Genomic DNA, 18,232 nt, shown 5'->3' with positions numbered 1-18,232 from the left:
CTTCCTTGCTTTTATTGCCTTTTGAGGTCTATTTTAAAAAAAAATCTTTGCCCAAGCCAATGTCCAGAGGTAGTCCCCTGTGTTTTCTTCTAGTTTCATAGTTTCGGATCTTACATTAAGTCTCTAATCCATGTGTTGATTTATGCATATGGTGAGCAGTCTGGTTTAATTATTATGCTTATGGATATCAATTTCCCTAGCATCATTTATTGAAGAGACTGTCTTCCCTAGTACGCGTTTGGCACCTTTGTAAAAATAAGTTGGCTGTAAATATATGGATTTATTTCTGAGTTATCTATGAAGTTTTTTTAATGTCAGTAACATGCTTTTTTTTGTTTCCACAGCTTTGTAGTATATTTTAAAATCTGGTATTGTAATTCTTTCACTTTTCTTCTTTGTGTTCAGGATTGCTTTAGTTATTTGAGAATTTTATTTTTGGTTCTGTATGAATTTTAGGAATGTTTTTCTATTTCTGTGAAGAATGTCATTGGCGCTTTGATAGAAAATGCATTGAGTCTGTATATTTCTTTGGACAGTATGGACAATTTAACAATATTAATTCTTTGAATCCGTAAACACAGAGAATATTTTTCTTTTTTTTGTGTGTCCTCTTCAATTTCTTTCATCAGTCTTGTATGGTTTTCATTATAGAGATTTTTCGCATGCATAGCTGACTAGTTCTAGGTACTTTTTCATTAGCTATTGCAAATAAAAATTTTAAAACTTCTTTTCAGATAATTTACTATTTGGCATACAAAAAGGCTACTGATTTTTGCATATTCATTTTGTATCCTGCAACTTTCCTGAATTTATTGAACAGATCTGACTTTTGGGTGGAGATTTTAGGTTTTTCTATACATAACATCATGTTGTCTACAATTAAGGAAATTTGATTACCTCCTTTTCAATTTGGGTGACTTTGTTTCTTTTGTATAATTGCTCTAGCTAGGACTTCAAGTACTATGTTGAATAAAAGTGGGCGCCTTGTGTTAGAGAAGAGTTTTAAACTTTTCCCTGTTCATTATGATATTTGAGATCTGATTTAAAGATGGATTTCTCCGAGAGATTTGTTTGTGCTTCAGCCAGTCTCCCTGAAGGACAGGATGAATCTGAGATAACTTAAATTACTTTTAAGATTTTTGGGTGCCCAAGAAACCATTATTTCCTTCTGGAAACCTGCATTTATAGTTCCAAATTCTCTCTAGAAGTAATTCCTTCCTCAACTCAGTGCAGAAACTTGATCATCATTTTTCTTTGAATTCCCCTTATAGCAGAATTCCTTGCTCCTAGTGTACTCTTGCATTGATGATTCCTTGCTTTATGGGGAGGAAGATCTCTACCGACACTTTCCAATCTGTCTGTGTCAGGGTTTGTTCATTTCCTGTACTCTACAGACCTTGGAAACTGAAATGTAGGCTCATTTACATCAGCTCATTCCTGGTTAAAGCTGACTCTGTTTAACTCCTGAGCTCCTGTCTCTATCCAAATTCTGGCCTGAGAACATTTCATTTCCTTCCCAAGTCGTCAATATTTACAAGAACATGAGTTTTATATTTTCTTATTCTTTATAGCTTTTCACAGTGGGAGGCATGACCCACATATCTAACTCACCATAGAGCTAGGAAAATAAGTCATATTGAATTTTGCAGGTGCCATTTCACTGTTTTCTTGATAGAGTACATGATGAAGTAAGTGAATCTCAGGGGTATAAAACTCTTAAAAGACTATGTATAGAATCTCAGGGGTACAGAACTCTTAAAAGACTATGTATAACTAATTGATATAATATGATATAATTTGAATCTTAAATGTCCCCCAAAGGTTCATGTTTTGATGGCTTGTTCCCCAGGCAATGGCACTATTGGGAAGTGTGGCACCTTTGGGTGGTGAAGCACAGTGGAAGGAAGTTAGGTCACTGGGGTGGGGGTGCCTTTAAGGGGATTTTGAGATTTCAGCTTCTCCCTCCCTCTCTCCCTCCCTCCCTTCTCTCCTTCCTTCTTTCCTTCCTTCCCCCTCTCTCTTTCTTTCTTCTACCTGACCATCATGAAATAAACAGGTCTCCTCTTTTTTGCTCTCCTGCCATGATGTACTGCGCCACCAATAGTCCATGGACTGAAACCTCCGAAACTGTGAGCCAAAATAAAGCTTTCCTCCTTATAAATTGTTCATCTCAGCTATTTGGTCATAGTCCTGGAAAGCTAACTAACATGATTCTTGGTTGGTAGGAAAGATAAATCCATATTCAGGACACATTTAAATTCCAAGCCCCTTCTATGGTAGTAGGCATCCAAACAATCAACCTTGCACTAAGGTTGTTGTATTCCGGGATCAGCACTGGTCTCTACAATTAGTTGGTAAAGCATTTGGCAATGGCAGCATCCAGACCAGCCTTGGTGAGGGATCACCCATCTCGTGCTCCATTCCTGATGTCATCCCTGTGTGGCTCAGCAGGGCAAAGACAAAAAGATACTCTGTCTTTTAAATAAAATCAGCAGATATAATCCATTACTACATTTTCTCAAGATAGACCAGAACTTGTCTTCATGGGAAAGGACTTGATAGCATGAATTGTTTAACATTCTTTCATCCTAAGTTTACCTGGTAATTAGGGTGGCCATCTGTTTTGGTTAGTTGCATTTAAACATTGACTCTCCACAACAAGCAACAGTTATAGTTAAGACAAAGAAAGCACTTAAGCTAACCTCCCATGGAAGATAGGGCCCTATCTTCTTTGGATGTTTACATTTCAAACAAGTGGCTCCCAGAGTCTTAAGAAAAACATTCCTGAGTTCTAATGCTGGCAAGAGGCTTATTAGCTTGTTAAAAGATTCATGTATATATTGAAGGACAGAGGAAGAATTTACAGATATAAGTTCTAAGAAAAAGCGCGGGGGGGGGGGAAATGTTCCTTTCTCTTAGACAACAGGGAAAACTTAATCTTATTATTTTTTACCCCTACACTGAGATGAGACCTACTGATAACCAGATAAGGGGTCTATTGCCACTTGATTATTGAGAGCACTTCTGCAGTGATCCTTCACTGGGAGCAAATTGTTCTCACATTCTTGGTGCAATAGCTCTTTGTTATCAGTCCTAAAATCTGGCTCCTTCCAAGTCATCTGCTGGATGGATAGCTACTACCTATGAATCAGTATAGGTACATATATCTATAAATCTAGCCTTCCAGGCAAACACTAATTGAAGTAATACTCAATATGAAGGCTTCTCTACCTTGCTGCCCTGCAGGGTCATCGTTCCATAAAGATGTCACTTGGTACCTTCTCCTAGCCAATGCTCACTCGTGGAGAATCATCTGTAAACTCAGACCCATCATTCTCTACAGTCATTATTCAATGAACCACAGGTTTAAGGGTTCAGTCCCACAAGTGGGGCACTCTTGAGAAATGTGTCAGAAAAATTGGGTGCTCAGAGAACCCGCACTTCTTTCCATCTTGGCTACAAAGTCAGGTTCCCACACTCTCTTCCTCACTTTGTGCTTGATAATTTGCTAGAATGATCCACAGGACCCAAGAAAACACTTCCCTTACTATTATCAATGCTTTATAAAAGATACGACCCAGGAATAGCTAAATGGGAGGGGTGCGTAGGGCAAGGTATGGGAGAAGGGGATATGTGGAACTTCCAAGTCCTATTTGGGGGTGTCAACCTTCCAGCATCTCTATGTGTTCACCAACACAGAGGTTCTCCACGCCCCATCATTTAGGAGTTTTATGCAAGTTTCATTCTGTAGGCATGATTGATTAAATCATCTGTCACTGGGGATTGGCTCCATCCTCAGAGATCTAGAGAGTAGGCTCAAATTTCCAACCTTCTTTGACAATTAAAAACAACTAAGTTAAACAACTAAGAAGTTCCACTCCATGGACTTTCCTGGTGAACTGACTAGCCTCCGTCCTTGAGCTGTGTGTATTTTATTAACACACAAAAGCAGTCTCATTTCTCCAGGGATGAACCTGGGACCTGGAATGAAGGAAGATACAATATAGAAGTCCTCTTTAAGAGCACTTTTGCTTTCTAAGATTTTGGTTATTCTTGGTTAAACTTGGGACAAAAAAATATTAAGAGGAAAATGATACAGGATCACTAGAGGCAGATGATTCTCTCTCCTTCTGCCCCTCCTCAAACCCTTTCTCTTTCTCAGTGCTAGACGTGGCGCCCAGGACTTTGCACATTCAAGGCAAGCACTCTAAGCTACACATCTAGCCTGAACTTTTCTATCTTGATCACTGAACCAGCTCAGACAGTGAATTGATAGTAGCTTAACTTAGCTCACAATGCCTATGTGATTCACCTCACTTCATCTCATCATGCATGCGTTGTACCATCTCGTGTCATCCCAAGAAGGGTGAGTAGAGTATAACAAGCTAGAGAAAGAAAGGAATCACCTTCACATAACCTTTATTACATTATAATGTAAAATTCTGTTATTGTCTTATTGTTTTTATCTCTTACTGTACCTAATTTACAAATTAAACTTTATCACAGCGTGCACATATAGAGAAAAACATAGTATATATGGGGTTTGATACTGAGATTTAGGACATCCACTAGAGTTCTTGGAATGTATCTCCTGCGGGTAAAGGAGGACTGCTGTAGTATTCTGTGTGTGCTCTGTGTGTATTCTGTGTGAGCAGATGGTGTGACCTGGTTAGAAAGAACAGAAGCAAATAAAATGGACAGAGTACTCACCCAAGATACCACAGTCTATTCTCGAAGAAAGTCTCAAATCGATAACTTTAAATAGAGGGATTGAGAGAGCCTCAAGTGACTTCAAGAAGGGTCTAGTCAGACTGTTTGAAAAGGAAAGTTATTTATTCAATGCTTGTGACCCCATCTCCAGGACGAGAAGCGGGAAAGACCCACTGAGTTCAGTAGGAAGCAGGCGCCAGCTCTGGAAAGGAGGAACGAGTTCTGCTTTTCCCGGGGTGAGGCCAGGCTTGTGCCCCAGAAGGCCACCTGGGCTAGCAAGGGCTGTGGCTGGAATCTGTCACTTGGGCTCCACTCAGACACGTAAGGGTCGCTGTCTCTTGAGGGTCCGGGGCGGGTCCTGGATCACTAGTCAATCAGGGCCTCTGGGGCGGGGCTGTACGAACTGTCCAATCAGGAGCGCCGGCAAGAGGCTGGGGAGACGGCCTGAACCTTGGGGATCGTTTATGCGCAGCCGCAGTAGGGGTCTGGCCACCGCTCCCGGGAGAGGCGCCTAGCGGCTCAGCCTTTGTTACGCTGTGACCTCCGCTGACCTCAGGAGCAGTCGGCAGGACGCCGCGAGTCCTCGGAAGCAGAGAAATGGTGAGTGTGGGAGGCGGAGGGGGAAGGAGGGGCCGGCTGGACCGCGGAACCCGCAGCGGGGACCCGTGTTCTCCGCCTCTGCTCGGGAGGCCGACCGCGGCTGGCGCCGCTGGGCTCTCGGTCCCTCCGCCCCGTGGGGGCTGGGCCGGCAGCCGGGACCCTCTCTGGACAGCTCGCCGCGCAGCCCTGCGTCTGCCCAGACGGTGGCGGCGGGAGGCGTGGGGTGTGTGTGTGTGTGCGCGCGCGCGCGTGCGTGTGTGTAGGGCTCCCGCAGAGGAGCTGTGGTGTGTGGGGTCCCTGTGCCTGTCTCCCCTGGGAGGATCTGGGGTGTGTGTGTGTCCTGCAGAGGAGCTGTGGTGTGTGGGGTCCCCGTGCCTGTCTCCCCTGGGAGGATCTGGGGTGTGTGTGAGTGTGTGTGTGTGTCCTGCAGAGGAGCTGTGGTGTGTGGGGTCCCTGTGCCTGTCTCCCCTGGGAGGATCTGGGGTGTGTGTGAGTGTGTGTGTGTGTGTGCAGGGCTCCTGCAGAGGAGCTGTGGTATGTGGGGTCCCCGTGCCTGTCTCCCCTGGGAGGATCTGGGGTGTGTGTGTGTGTGTGTGTGTGTCCTGCAGAGGAGCTGTGGTGTGTGGGGTCCCTGTGCCTGTCTCCCCTGGGAGGATCTGGGGTGTGTGTGAGTGTGTGTGTGTGTGTGCAGGGCTCCTGCAGAGGAGCTGTGGTATGTGGGGTCCCCGTGCCTGTCTCCCCTGGGAGGATCTGGGGTGTGTGTGTGTGTGTGTGTGTGTCCTGCAGAGGAGCTGTGGTATGTGGGGTCCCCGTGCCTGTCTCCCCTGGGAGGATCTGGGGTGTGTGTGTGTGTGTGTGTGTGTGTCCTGCAGAGGAGCTGTGGTGTGTGGGGTCCCTGTGCCTGTCTCCCCTGGGAGGATCTGGGGTGTGTGTGAGTGTGTGTGTGTGTGTGCAGGGCTCCTGCAGAGGAGCTGTGGTATGTGGGGTCCCCGTGCCTGTCTCCCCTGGGAGGATCTGGGGTGTGTGTGTGTGTGTGTGTGTGTGTCCTGCAGAGGAGCTGTGGTGTGTGGGGTCCCTGTGCCTGTCTCCCCTGGGAGGATCTGGGGTGTGTGTGAGTGTGTGTGTGTGTGTGCAGGGCTCCTGCAGAGGAGCTGTGGTATGTGGGGTCCCCGTGCCTGTCTCCCCTGGGAGGATCTGGGGTGTGTGTGTGAGTGTGTGTATGTGTGTGTGTGTGTGTGGGGGGGCTCCTGCAGAGGAGCTGTGGTATGTGGGGTCCCCCTCCCTCCTTTCTCCCCAGAGAGGATCTGATTCCCCCTGAATTTTCTAAATATCTGGAAGCAAGGCCTCAAATCCACGACCCTGTCTTCTCAGCATAGCTCTTCCTAGGTTTCTCAGTCCATTTTTAGTTGCTCATAACTCAACACCACAGTCTGGGTAATTTATAAAGAAAAGCTTATTTTTAGTTCATGGTTCTAGTCCAGAGTTGAGAGGTGCCATCTGGTTGTTTGCTGGCAGAGCTGGAATAGGCACAGGGCATCACATGTCCAGAGAAAGGAAGTGCCAGAGAGACTTAGCCAAACTGGCTAAGTTTAAAATAACCCATTAATCCATTAATCCATGGATGCATTAATCCATTCATGAGGGTAGGGCTTACGCACCTCTTAAAGGTCCTGCTTGTTGATATCTCATAACGGAGCAGATGGATGCCCATGGCAGGGAGGAGTCTCTTGATATACCCTCATTTATGTGGTTAAGCCTTTTTTTTTTCCCTAACCAGGTCTTTATTCCTTGAAAACATATTGGTTAGCCCACTTTGTTAGCACCATATTGTTAGCACCAACAATATCAGATGTTGGTGCTGAGGGGACAAGATAGAAATAATTCCTGCCCCCTGGATTCCTTGTGAAGGGATAAAACTATCCCAAAGGACTAGGAAAACCCACCCCAATAAGGTGGTGCCATTTCCTTTCCTTTCCTGAAAGGGAAAATGCACTTTGGGCACACAGCAGGGAAGTCTGTTATCCCTTGGAGGGTGGATATTGAGCATGTCAGCAGGAAGGGAGGTGAGGGGAAATGTCCTGTGTGGTAGGCTGGATCGATTGAACACCAGCACTGACACTCCCTAGCCTTGTCATTTAGGAAAGATTTACTTCTTTGAGCCTCAGTTTTTCAGTGGAACTTGAGTGATAAGACAAAATATATCCAAAGAAGCAAGAAAGAGGTGATTTCAGAAAAAAAAAGTTAAATATCTAGCCTTATCCTTTCTTTTAAAAATTTTTATTAACCTTTGTTCTTCTCCATATTGTGTGTAGTACATTTCCCAGATCTGGTCTTATCTTTTGGTTGACTTCAAATGGGATAATAACACTTAGCCTTGAGAATGCTGCTAGGGATGAGAATCTCAGAGCATAGGGAAAAATCACTGTTCCACAGTGGCTGCAGAGAAATAAAGACAATTCCACCAGAAGGTATGGTAGGTAGATTAGTGGATGACAAGGACTCACCAAAACTTGAGTTTGTCTCCATTCCTGGGTGAGGAGCTTGGGACAGTGGACAATGAACACTGTTCTCTTTTCTGGTACTTAGACTTAAGAGGCAACATCCAGAAATATTCAAATATAATTAATGCTAGCTAATTTGTTGCCATGGAAATGATAATTAAGTTACATTGTAATTGTCTAAAGGGGTAGTCACTTGTGCTTTTGCAGTTGAGCTATGATGGATAAGTGCCTTAGAATTCTTTACCTCCTATATATATAAACAAAGCCTAAGTGATTTTAATAGATTCCTCAAACACTGGGTATTTTCTCCCTTAAAAGTAAGTGAATAGTGTTGGTCAAGGAGGAGTTCCATGCCCGGTGACTTCATGTTAAGGCCAATGTTGAGTCTGCAAATGGAAGTCAGGGAAGGCCCAGTTGTTTATTCCTAGGAACCTGCCTTGCTGGTGTGTGACAATGCAGAGCCCTTGGTACTGAGAGAAACTGAAAAAACAAAATAATCCCTACTGTTATGTTTAACTATAGTGCACTCATAAAAACATTTTTTAAAAAAGTCATCTACCATTTTAAAAAAGATAGGTGGTATCTTTCTAGGCTCTCTGTCATATTCCATTGGTCTAGATCTCTGTCTTTATACCGTCCGTCACCACATTGTTTTGATTACTCTACCATTGAATAAGAATTTGAGGATTTCAGCACCAATATTCATTCATAAGGGACAGTTGACCGTAGTTTTGTTGTTGTTGCTGTTGTTAGCCTAATTTTGGTCTTGTATGATAAATTTGGAAATGCTATCCTTCAGGGTTTTTGGATAACATTTCTTCCTTAAATGTTTGGTAGATTTTCCAGTGAAACTGTTTGGTTCCAGACTTTCATTTGTTGGGGACAGGGTTGAGGTTGATTACTTTATCAGCCTCCTTATTAGTTGTAGGTCTACACATATTTTGTAGTTTTTCATGACCCAGTCTCAGTAGATGGTGTGTTTCTAGACATTTTTATGCTCCATTCAGGTTACCCTATTTGTTGGTGTGCCCCTGAGACTTCTTAAATAAGGTATGAAGCATGCAGTTCTATCAGTTTTATTCTACAGTTGTTACACAGGAGCCTCATTCATGTCATGGTAAACTGTAGGGGAAGGCAGAACATTGCACTGATGTATTTTGACCTCATTTTTTAGGATGCTTGTGTTCCTGGGTTGTGACTACCGTAAGTACTCTTCATCCTTAAGCCTTAGTTGAGCAGGAAGGTTACAGAGGGGTGGAGCTGGGTGTTACACTTCACCAGAGGTTTGGCTCTTACTGTGATTTGGATGTAGTTTGAGTGTCCCTCAAGGCTTCATGTGTTGAAATTTAACCCCTACCCTTAGGAATTAAGAGGATAGACACTTAACCTCACTGTAGTATTTAGAGTTAGAGCCTTTTGGAGGTGATTAGGTAATCAGAGTGGAGCCCCCATGATTGAATCCTTTTGGTTTTATCACCAGAGGGAGAGAAACCAGAACATAAACACACACACACACACACACACACACACACACACCCCTACATCTTGTCTTTTGCCATGTGATGCTCTGCACTGTCTCAAGACTCTGCTTGCAAGAAGGCCATCATCAGATGTAGGCTCTTGACTTTGTATCCTCAGAACTTTGAGCCAAAAGAAGCTGCTGCTTTTTTTTTTTTTTTTTTAAATAAAGTAGCCTGCCTTAGTAACATAAAGCTCTGATAACATCCCTGTTGATAAGGCCTTTGAGAAATTGTTTTGAAGACTGGACTTAAGAACACATGTCTGTGGGCATATTTCAAAATGACTACTTTTATTTTCTTCCTGCTCAAAGCAGGAAACAGTTTTTAATCTGACCATCACAATGAGAACTGTAGTGTTTCTGGAGGTAAAACTCATAAATGAAGGGGGACTTCCTAAGAATGGGCCCCACTCTACTTTTTACCTCTCAAACTTGTGCCCATTCAATTCAGACTTCAGCAATTCATCAATATGGTTTAGTTCACATTTTCTTTTGTTCTTGTTCTTTTCTTGTTCTCCCTCCCCATCCTCTTATATATATTTTTTATCCTCTATAATGCTTCACAGAGGTTTCTGCATACAGGTTTTTATTCCCATAAGTTATGATTCTTTATTAGATTGGTGGGGTCTTTCCCAAAATCTAGATTCTGAATGCTATCAAAGGTCAATACCAGAAGAATGTATGTATGATGTATCAAAATGCATTCTACTGTCATATGACTAATTAGAAGAAATAAAAAGGTCAAATATTGAAAGAGACTGTTCTAAGGATATGCAGTCTCAGGACTGCTAATGGTAGGCCCTTCAGTACACCAACACTTTGCTATGACAGGGACTGTAGGTCTTCTGTTCAAAGAGACATTAACGGTGAACTAAGCTGCACATCTTACTCTATAAACTCATCAATGAGAGGTGTGTTCCTGTTCAGCCATTGCTTTATGCATAGTTCAAGTCTATCACCACAATTGCTGTGCTGGAGGATGTGAGAGTGAATAAAGGGTAAATCTGATTACCAAGTCATAGAATAAATATTTTGAGTCCACAGCATTATGTGAACCTATTATGATTTCAGTGTAGATCAACAGTGTTGAGTCTTACCCTTCCTATATTAAACATGTGGGATATTTTAGGACTTAATGACCTTTGAGGATGTAGCAGTGAACTTCACCCTGGAGGAGTGGGCTTTGCTGGATCATTCCCAAAAGGATCTTTACAGAGAAGTGATGCTAGAAACCTTCAGGAACCTGACCTCTGTAGGTAAGGGTGATGTCTTTTCCTCACTTAATCAATTAGAGAACAAGTATTTTTTGCTCATCAATGCTTCTTGGTGATTTGGAATGTAGAAAAAAATTATGTTGCTGAATAAGTCAAGCATGGTCACAGAGTATCATGAATAGAGACTAATAATTTTTTTATAAAGTTGTAATGACAACATTATAAACAACATTTTTATAATGTTTTTATAATGTTGTAATAACAATTATTTCCCTTTTTTTTTCCTTTTGATTGATTGACTGATTTTCGAGATGGGGTATTTTATGTTGCCCAGGCTGGTCTTGAACTCCTGAGTTCATGTGATTCTCCCACCTCAGCATCTTGAGTAACTGGGGCTACAAGCATTCACTACCATGTCCAACTCATAATGATTTTTCTGTGTCTGTATTTTAGGAATACAATGGGAAGACCAGAACATTGACAATGAATACAGAAATTGTAGAAGAAATCTAAGGTAATTTGTGGGCTGCGGATGTGTGCTTGCCTGGCATGCGCACAGCGCTGGGTTCAATCCTCAGCACCACATACAAATAAAGATGTTGTGTCTGCCAAAAAATAAAAAATAAATATTAAAAAATTCTCTCTCTCTCTCTCTCTCTCTCTCTCTCTCTTTAAAAAAAAAAGAAAGAAATCTAAGGTAATTTGTACTAGCAAGAGAAAGCAGTGTCCCTGGAGAATCTTAAAATGACAGCAAATTTTAAAAATGAGAAATTAAACTTCAGATTTATTTATTTTTATAAAATTTTTTCTAAAACTTAAATGTGACATACATATGTTTGCAAAATAGTTAACTTGAAAGCAGTATTAAGTAATCCAGTGTGGGTGTCACTGTTTTCATAGAAGTTATGGTCTAGCCATTGGCAAAGCGTTCAGTTCATTCATGTTCAGAAGATTGAGGCAGGGCATAAAGCCTATATTTTCACTGATAATGTTAAAAATGTAAATTCAGTATCTGTAAATAAATATAAAATTATTAGTAAACAAACCTTTAGTAATGTGCTTCTCATTTTTTGCAGAAGTCAAGTGATAGAGAGACTATGTGGATATAAAGAAGGTAGTCCATATGAAGCAATCTTCAGCCAGATTTCAGATCACATTGTGAAAAAGAAAACTCCTGCTTTAAAACCACGTGAAAGCCCTGTATGTGGAGAAGTGACCATTGGTCATTCATCCCTTAATGGGCACATCACATCTGATTTTGGACATAGACTATATGAGTATCAGGAAAAATCCTATGAACATGAAGAACATGATGAAATCTTTAACTGGACCAATCTCATTCAAAACTATGAAATAACTCATACTGGGGAGAAACCCTATGAATGTAAGCAACATGCAGAAGCCTGTAGGAGCTCCAGTTATGTTCAGATACATGAAAGAACTCACAATGGATTAAAACTCTATGAATGTAAGCAATGTGGGAAAGCCTTCAGGAGTTCCAGTTATGTTCAGATACATGAAAGAACTCACAATGGAGTGAAACCCTATGAATGTAAGCAATGTGGGAAATCTTTCAGCTGTTCCAGTTACATTCGAATACACGAAAGAACTCACACTGGAGAGAAACCCTATGAATGTAAGCAGTGTGGGAAAATGTTCACTTATCTCCAGAGTGTTAGAAGACACATGATAATGCACAGTGGAGATGGACCATATAAATGTGAGGTATGTGGGAAAACATTTCATTATCCCAGTTTATTTCGTATACATGAAAGAACACACACTGGAGAGAAACCCTATGAATGTAAACAATGTGGTAAAGCCTTTAAGTGTCCCAGTTCTGTTCGAAATCATGAAACAACTCACTCTGGTGAGAAACCCTATGAATGTAAGCAGTGTGGGAAAGCCTTCAGTTGTCCAAGTTACATTCGAATGCATGTAAGAACACATGCTGGAGAGAAACCTTATGAATGTGAGGAATGTGGGAAAATATTCACTTGTCTCAAAAGTGTTCGAAGACACATGATAATACACAGTGGAGAGAGACCTTATAAATGTAAGCAATGTGGGAAAGCCTTCAGTAGTTCCAGTTATGTTAGAATACATGAAAGAACTCACACTGGAGAGAAACCCTATGAATGTAAGCAGTGTGGGAAAGGCTTAAGTAGTTCTAATTCCTTTCGAAGACATGAAAAAATTCATACTGGAGAGAAACCTTATGAATGTAATGAATGTGGGAAAGCCTTCAGGTGTCAAAATTCCTTGTATAAACATGGAAAGACTCATAGCAAAGAATAATTGTACAAGTATAAGACATGTGATAAAGTCTTCTGTTGTTTCAGTCATGAATATGTGAATGAATTTAATACTGTACAGACACCCTGTGGATGTAAGGGATGTTGGAAAATACTCTCTTGTCCCAGTTCCTTTTGTAAGAATGAAAGAACTGATCCTGAGGAGAAATCCTACCTAAGGAATGCAGGAAAGCTGATAATCTCACAGCCTTTCTAGCACACACAAGAATGCATGTGTAGAGAACTACTATGAATGGAGTTTGGAAAAGCTTTTAATCCTCACAGTTCAATTCAAAGCCATGGAAGAACGCACAGGGAAAGAATATGAACGGTATTCAAATGTCTTCAGTTGGCTTATGTCCTAACAGCATGTAAAAATGTACATTGGGGCTGGGGATGTAGCTTAGTGGCAGAGCATTTGCCTAGCATATGTGAAGCCCTAGGTTTGATCCCCAACACTGAAAAAAATAAACCAACCAAGGAATTTTCAATTTAACAAACATTTCAAAGATTTTTGTGGAAACTACCAATGTTTTGAAATTCTATATATCAAAGAAATATAAAATGCTTGATACAAACTAATTTGGGTGTATTGCTCACCAGAAACCACAATTTGAAGGAAATGTTATAAAAGCTATACCTTTATTAATAATCTTTATCAGTGACTTTCTCTTAAAGTAGATCTCTCTGCTATGGATTTCAAAATCTTATTCTCACAAAGAAATGTTGAACTGAGATAATTCTGTAAGTACCCTTGAATTAATGAGTTCAATAGGTATTGTTTTTTCTCTTATGCCAGTTAATAATTTTTTTTCTCATTCATTTTATATATGTAAGTTTGTAAGATTCCTGAATGAATTGAGATGTAGTTCTATTATGCAGTAGATCTGATTTTTTTTATATAGTTTTAAATTATTCTGTGGTTAATGGAACATTGAAAAATTAGTCTTTGTTAATAGTTGAGTGTTTTGTCAGGTATTTTGGTGTTTGTTGAATCAGGGTCTTGTTATATCATTCAGGCTGATCTTCAAACTCTTGGGTTCAAGGGTTCCTCCAGCCTTAGACTTCTGAGTAGCTGGGACTACAGGCATGCACCACTGTGCCCACAATTATTGAGAGTTTTGTCACTGTCCTAAATCGGCAGATTTGGGATATCCCTTTTCTATTATATACTTTCTACCCTTCTTTATTGTGGGGGAAAATTTGGTATAATGAAGTTCATTCTCTTCTCATTGCTAATAAATAATTGGCATTAATTTGTAAATATGTCAAGTTTATTATAAGTTCTGTGTGAATTTAATCTGTTGCCCTTTACTCTGTTATTTTTTCTGTTAGATGGATGATTGACTTTGGGTTAAACAGGAAGGACAATGAAAACCTAGGGTGGGAGAATTTTTCTGGATTGAGTTATGTGTGTGTGAGAAATATTGGGAACTAGTATTTTCCAGATTCCCTGTCCTTTATGGTTCTATGTTAGAATACACTAATAGACTGTGAGGTAGGCGTAAGTCAGGTTTTGCAGACATCATACCTGGAGATAGCCAGATGTGTTAGGTCATAAAGATACCTTCTTCCAGTTCCCTTTCCTGACTTTTTGAATTATCACTCAAGAGTATCCCCCAAACTACCATTGACTATTGCATTTCTATTTTCTCAGTTTTGTAGGTTGCACAGATGTCTCTAGAAGTTCCACGTTACAGGTACATTCACAGTTTGCATTTTCCTGCAAGCCCTGTGTGTACCAGACAGATCAGACTGTCACTGTTGAGAGTATTGTCGGATGGACTGACTCCAAAGTCTATAGATACAGTCTAATCTAATTACATAGACCTTTTATTGCATAGTAAACAACTCTGTTCATATTGGGAATGAGTGTTCCTGATTCTGGTTGACAACTACAAGTGTGCAATCAAAACAACTACATAGGGCTTGTTCTACTAAACAAAATTTCCAGGCATGTTTCTTAGAAATAGTTTATTAACTGTTATCCAGAAATTTACATACTAATAAACCAGGACTTCCTTTTAAATTTAGAAAGGAAAGGGCATTACTGAGGGCTTTCTTTAGAAGTTAGAATACCAAAAGAGAGGATGTTAGAGGTGGAGAAATAAATTGGAAAAGCATTTGGAAGGGAAGAAGGAAGTAGTTCTAACGACATATTTTCAAGGAAATACTTCTGAAACCTTTTGAGTTTTATCTTTTTTTCACCTCATAGTCCAACCCTATGTTGATGCCTCCTTTAGGTCTGGACAATCTTCTAGATCCTTCTCTGTTCCTTGCATGACACCTCTGCAGTGAATCTCTAAAATCCCTTTTTGTGCCTGGACCTTGCCACTGGTCCCTCAAATCCAACCCTTTGTTCTTGGGCACTGTCTCCAGATCCACAAATGAATTCCTGGGACCTGGATCCCTCCATTCCCCACTCCAAGTCACTGATAGCCACCCCAGATCCTCAAGCCCTTTTTCATGTCCTTCAGTTGACCCAAGACACAGAATCCACCTTGAAAGTTTAGATCCCAACCCACGTCATCACATTCTGCCTTGAGATTCAGAACTCTATCTCTGGCCACGCAAGCTCCTCAACTTGCTTCCACTCTCTGTCTTACCAGCTGGCTGTGCAGCCACTGGAGGTGGCCTCCGGTGTAGCCTCCTGCCTATGGGTGATGGGGAAAGAGAAGAGATCCTACTGTAATGAATGGGGTTCCCCTTCTTCTCTCTTGCTTCACTGGCCTACCATTCGAGACATCCTGGGTTCAATCCCCAGTACAAAAATGTGGGAGTAGGAAACAAGCTGGACTGAGAGCTAAGAGTAGCCTGGGGAATGCATGGCTGAGGTCAGGGGTGGGGTGGGTGGGCTGAGCGAAGACTGACGGAGAATCACCCGAAAAGGGGATGGAAGTCAGGAAAAGGGGATGGAAGTCAGGCGGCTGGGAGAAGAGGAAGCGTCGGTCCACTTGGAGTTTAGGGCCTGTATGAAAATGAGATTGGTAGAGCTGAGATCAGGGAGAAGGGGTGAGCTGCTAGATGGGCTGGGAGGGATCATGGAGGGGAGGGAGGGTCCCTGGAGCTGGGATGACCCAGAAGGGGTTTGCTTTGGCAAGAAGAATGGGGATGACCTATGGGTAGGCGTAGCTAAGCCAAGAAGGGGCGGGCTTTGGCTGGGGGCGGAGCTGAGCCAGAAGGTGCAGAATGAGGCAGGGAGTGCAGGGCTGAGCGGGTGCCCTAGCACCCACAGCCCCAGCCCTGCTAGCCCAGCAACAGCTGAAATAAACCTAGGACAGCGTTCGACACCACACTCCGAGCACCTGGCTAAACATCGACCAGATAGGATGAGAGCCTTGGAGAGAACGTGACTAGGGAGAATGAGGTCAGGTGGAAGTGAGTGGGTAGGGGATTGGGAGGGACTCAGGGAAAACCAGGTGAGTTGAAGCCTTCAGATGCTCGAGGGTAAAGGTCTGGCAAGGGAACCGAGAAGGAACAGGAGTTGGATCAAGAAAAGTTATCAGGACAAGGAGGAGACAAGGACACAACCTGGGGACCTGTATTGCACAAGTGTTCTGGCCAGGTTGAGGGCAAGGGATTGATAATGAGGAACTTAAAAGGGTGGGTCCAAGGCTTCTAGTCCATACCTCATGCCCTGTTGGGGACACCTGGCAGGTGACTGGAACTGGGGAGAGGCCAAAGATTACAGTGGGAACCAGACATTATAGTATGAAGGTATCACAGGCCAGCTGTGGACACCTGAGTGAAGACAAGGGCAAGTGCCTGAGGACGGGTGTAGCTGAGTGAAAACTGGTAAGATAAAGGCCACGTGGGGTGACCTGTGTAGAACCAGGTAAAGGTGTGGTAGGAGGACCCTCATCTGCACAGAGCATCGCCTCACTTACCCCTGGGAGCTGTCTTATCCCCATCCTGTGTGTGAAGGTGTCCAGGTGAGGCACTGCTGCTCCCCATTCCTGTCTCGGTGCACAGGTGGAACATAGAAGAAGAAGAGGTGTGGCTGAGAGGAGGGACGTCCAGGTGACGTGCTGATCCCCATTTACCAAATGAGGATCTGGTGGAGGGGCTAGGCTGGGAGTCTGAGACACCATGATATTAGTACAGTTGTTACCTGAGTGTAGTTTCCTGCAATGGGCTCAGTCTGCCATAGGTTACAGGCAGGTGGGTAGTCTCCCCTGAAGAGAGGTAGGCTGGGGTCTGTCAAGCCAGGGGATTGGCCTCCTTATTCCTTCCTACCTCTTTCCTCCAACACTAATTTTCACCATATGCCTCTACCACTGTCCAGATTCAATCTTGTCACCTCTCTCCAAGCTCGTGTCCTCTCTGAGATTTACCAGCTAATGTTACCTGTGTAGAAACATCCATCTCTGCATCATGACAAAGCAACTGATGACTTCCCTTCTCAGCCATCACTCCCCCTGGTGAAGGTGACCCCCACCTAAGCTGCACCTTACCTCTGGCCTACTTTCCATTGTACAGCCACCAGCCTGTAGCACACTTCTTTGGCAGCCACAGCATATTAGTTCAATGCACAAAAGCATTGGCTTCACCTATACAAGCCTTCAAGGCAAGGCTGCCCTGAGCTATGTGGACACAGCCCTTGCTGTGGGGTTTGTAAAGATTATAGTCATACCCTCCTTATCTATAGATAGCATTCTGTGGTTTCATATACCATGATTACCATGGTCTGAAAATATTAAATGGAAAATTTCAGAAACACTCATAAATTCTAAATTGAGTGCTGTTCTGAGTACCTTGATGAAATCTTGTGCCCTCCTGTGCCATCAATCATTTCACTTCATCTCATCAGGTAGTCATTTTATGATGTCACATCATCACTAGAAGAAGGGTGACTACAGAATAATGTGGCACACTGAGAAAGAGACCACATTATTATGATATTTTTTACAGTGTACTGTTATAATGGTTCTATTTTATTCTTAACTATTGTTAATCTCTTACTGTGCCTAATTCGTAAATGAAACTTTATCATAGGTATGTATGTATAAGAAAAAAAACATAATATATATAGGGTTAAATGCTATCCATTGTTTCAGGCATCCACTGGGGAACATATCGTCTTGGATATGTTTATTGTAGAGGAACACACTGCTCTTGTTAGACTGGCTGGTATCACCAGGATGATGGGGATAGGATAGAAGTTGACCAAGGAGAGAGGCAGGGCTATGCAGTTTGACCAGAAGACACTGAGCACATACATTGCCCAAGAGAAACCACTCTTACACTCCCAGCTCTAAATTGCCCTGATCCTGGGAAGTCTTCCAACTCTCCCATTCTGGGTTCCCCCAGCTCGTGTTCTTCTTACCGTGCCTTCATCTGTGCCTGACTCTTCATTGGATCGAGTCTCTTGAGGGAGGAAAAAAATGTCTGACT

General features: G+C 42.4%; 1 protein-coding gene across 2 annotated transcripts; it reads left to right on the top strand.

The window, feature by feature from the left end:
• The first annotated feature begins 5,216 nt into the window (after nt 1–5,216).
• LOC114090272 (zinc finger protein 709-like) lies at nt 5,217–14,094 on the top strand. Of its 2 annotated transcripts, XM_071601607.1 has the most exons (5): nt 5,217–5,310; nt 8,986–9,014; nt 10,460–10,586; nt 10,998–11,058; nt 11,621–14,094. In XM_071601607.1, exons 3-5 carry the CDS (start codon nt 10,466–10,468, stop codon nt 12,840–12,842), a joined length of 1,404 nt encoding a protein of 467 aa, XP_071457708.1. In that variant the 5' UTR covers nt 5,217–5,310; nt 8,986–9,014; nt 10,460–10,465; the 3' UTR covers nt 12,843–14,094. The 2 variants fall into 2 exon arrangements, with proteins under 2 accessions (XP_071457708.1, XP_027788206.2); XM_027932405.2 differs by lacking the exon at nt 8,986–9,014.
• Nucleotides 14,095–18,232: the final 4,138 nt, after the last annotated feature.

This window comes from Marmota flaviventris, chromosome 1, assembly GCF_047511675.1.
Source record: "Marmota flaviventris isolate mMarFla1 chromosome 1, mMarFla1.hap1, whole genome shotgun sequence".
Classification (NCBI taxonomy): Eukaryota; Metazoa; Chordata; class Mammalia; order Rodentia; family Sciuridae; genus Marmota; species Marmota flaviventris.
The sequence above is the reverse complement of the archived record's forward strand: the minus strand, read 5'-3'. Positions and strand labels throughout refer to the sequence as shown.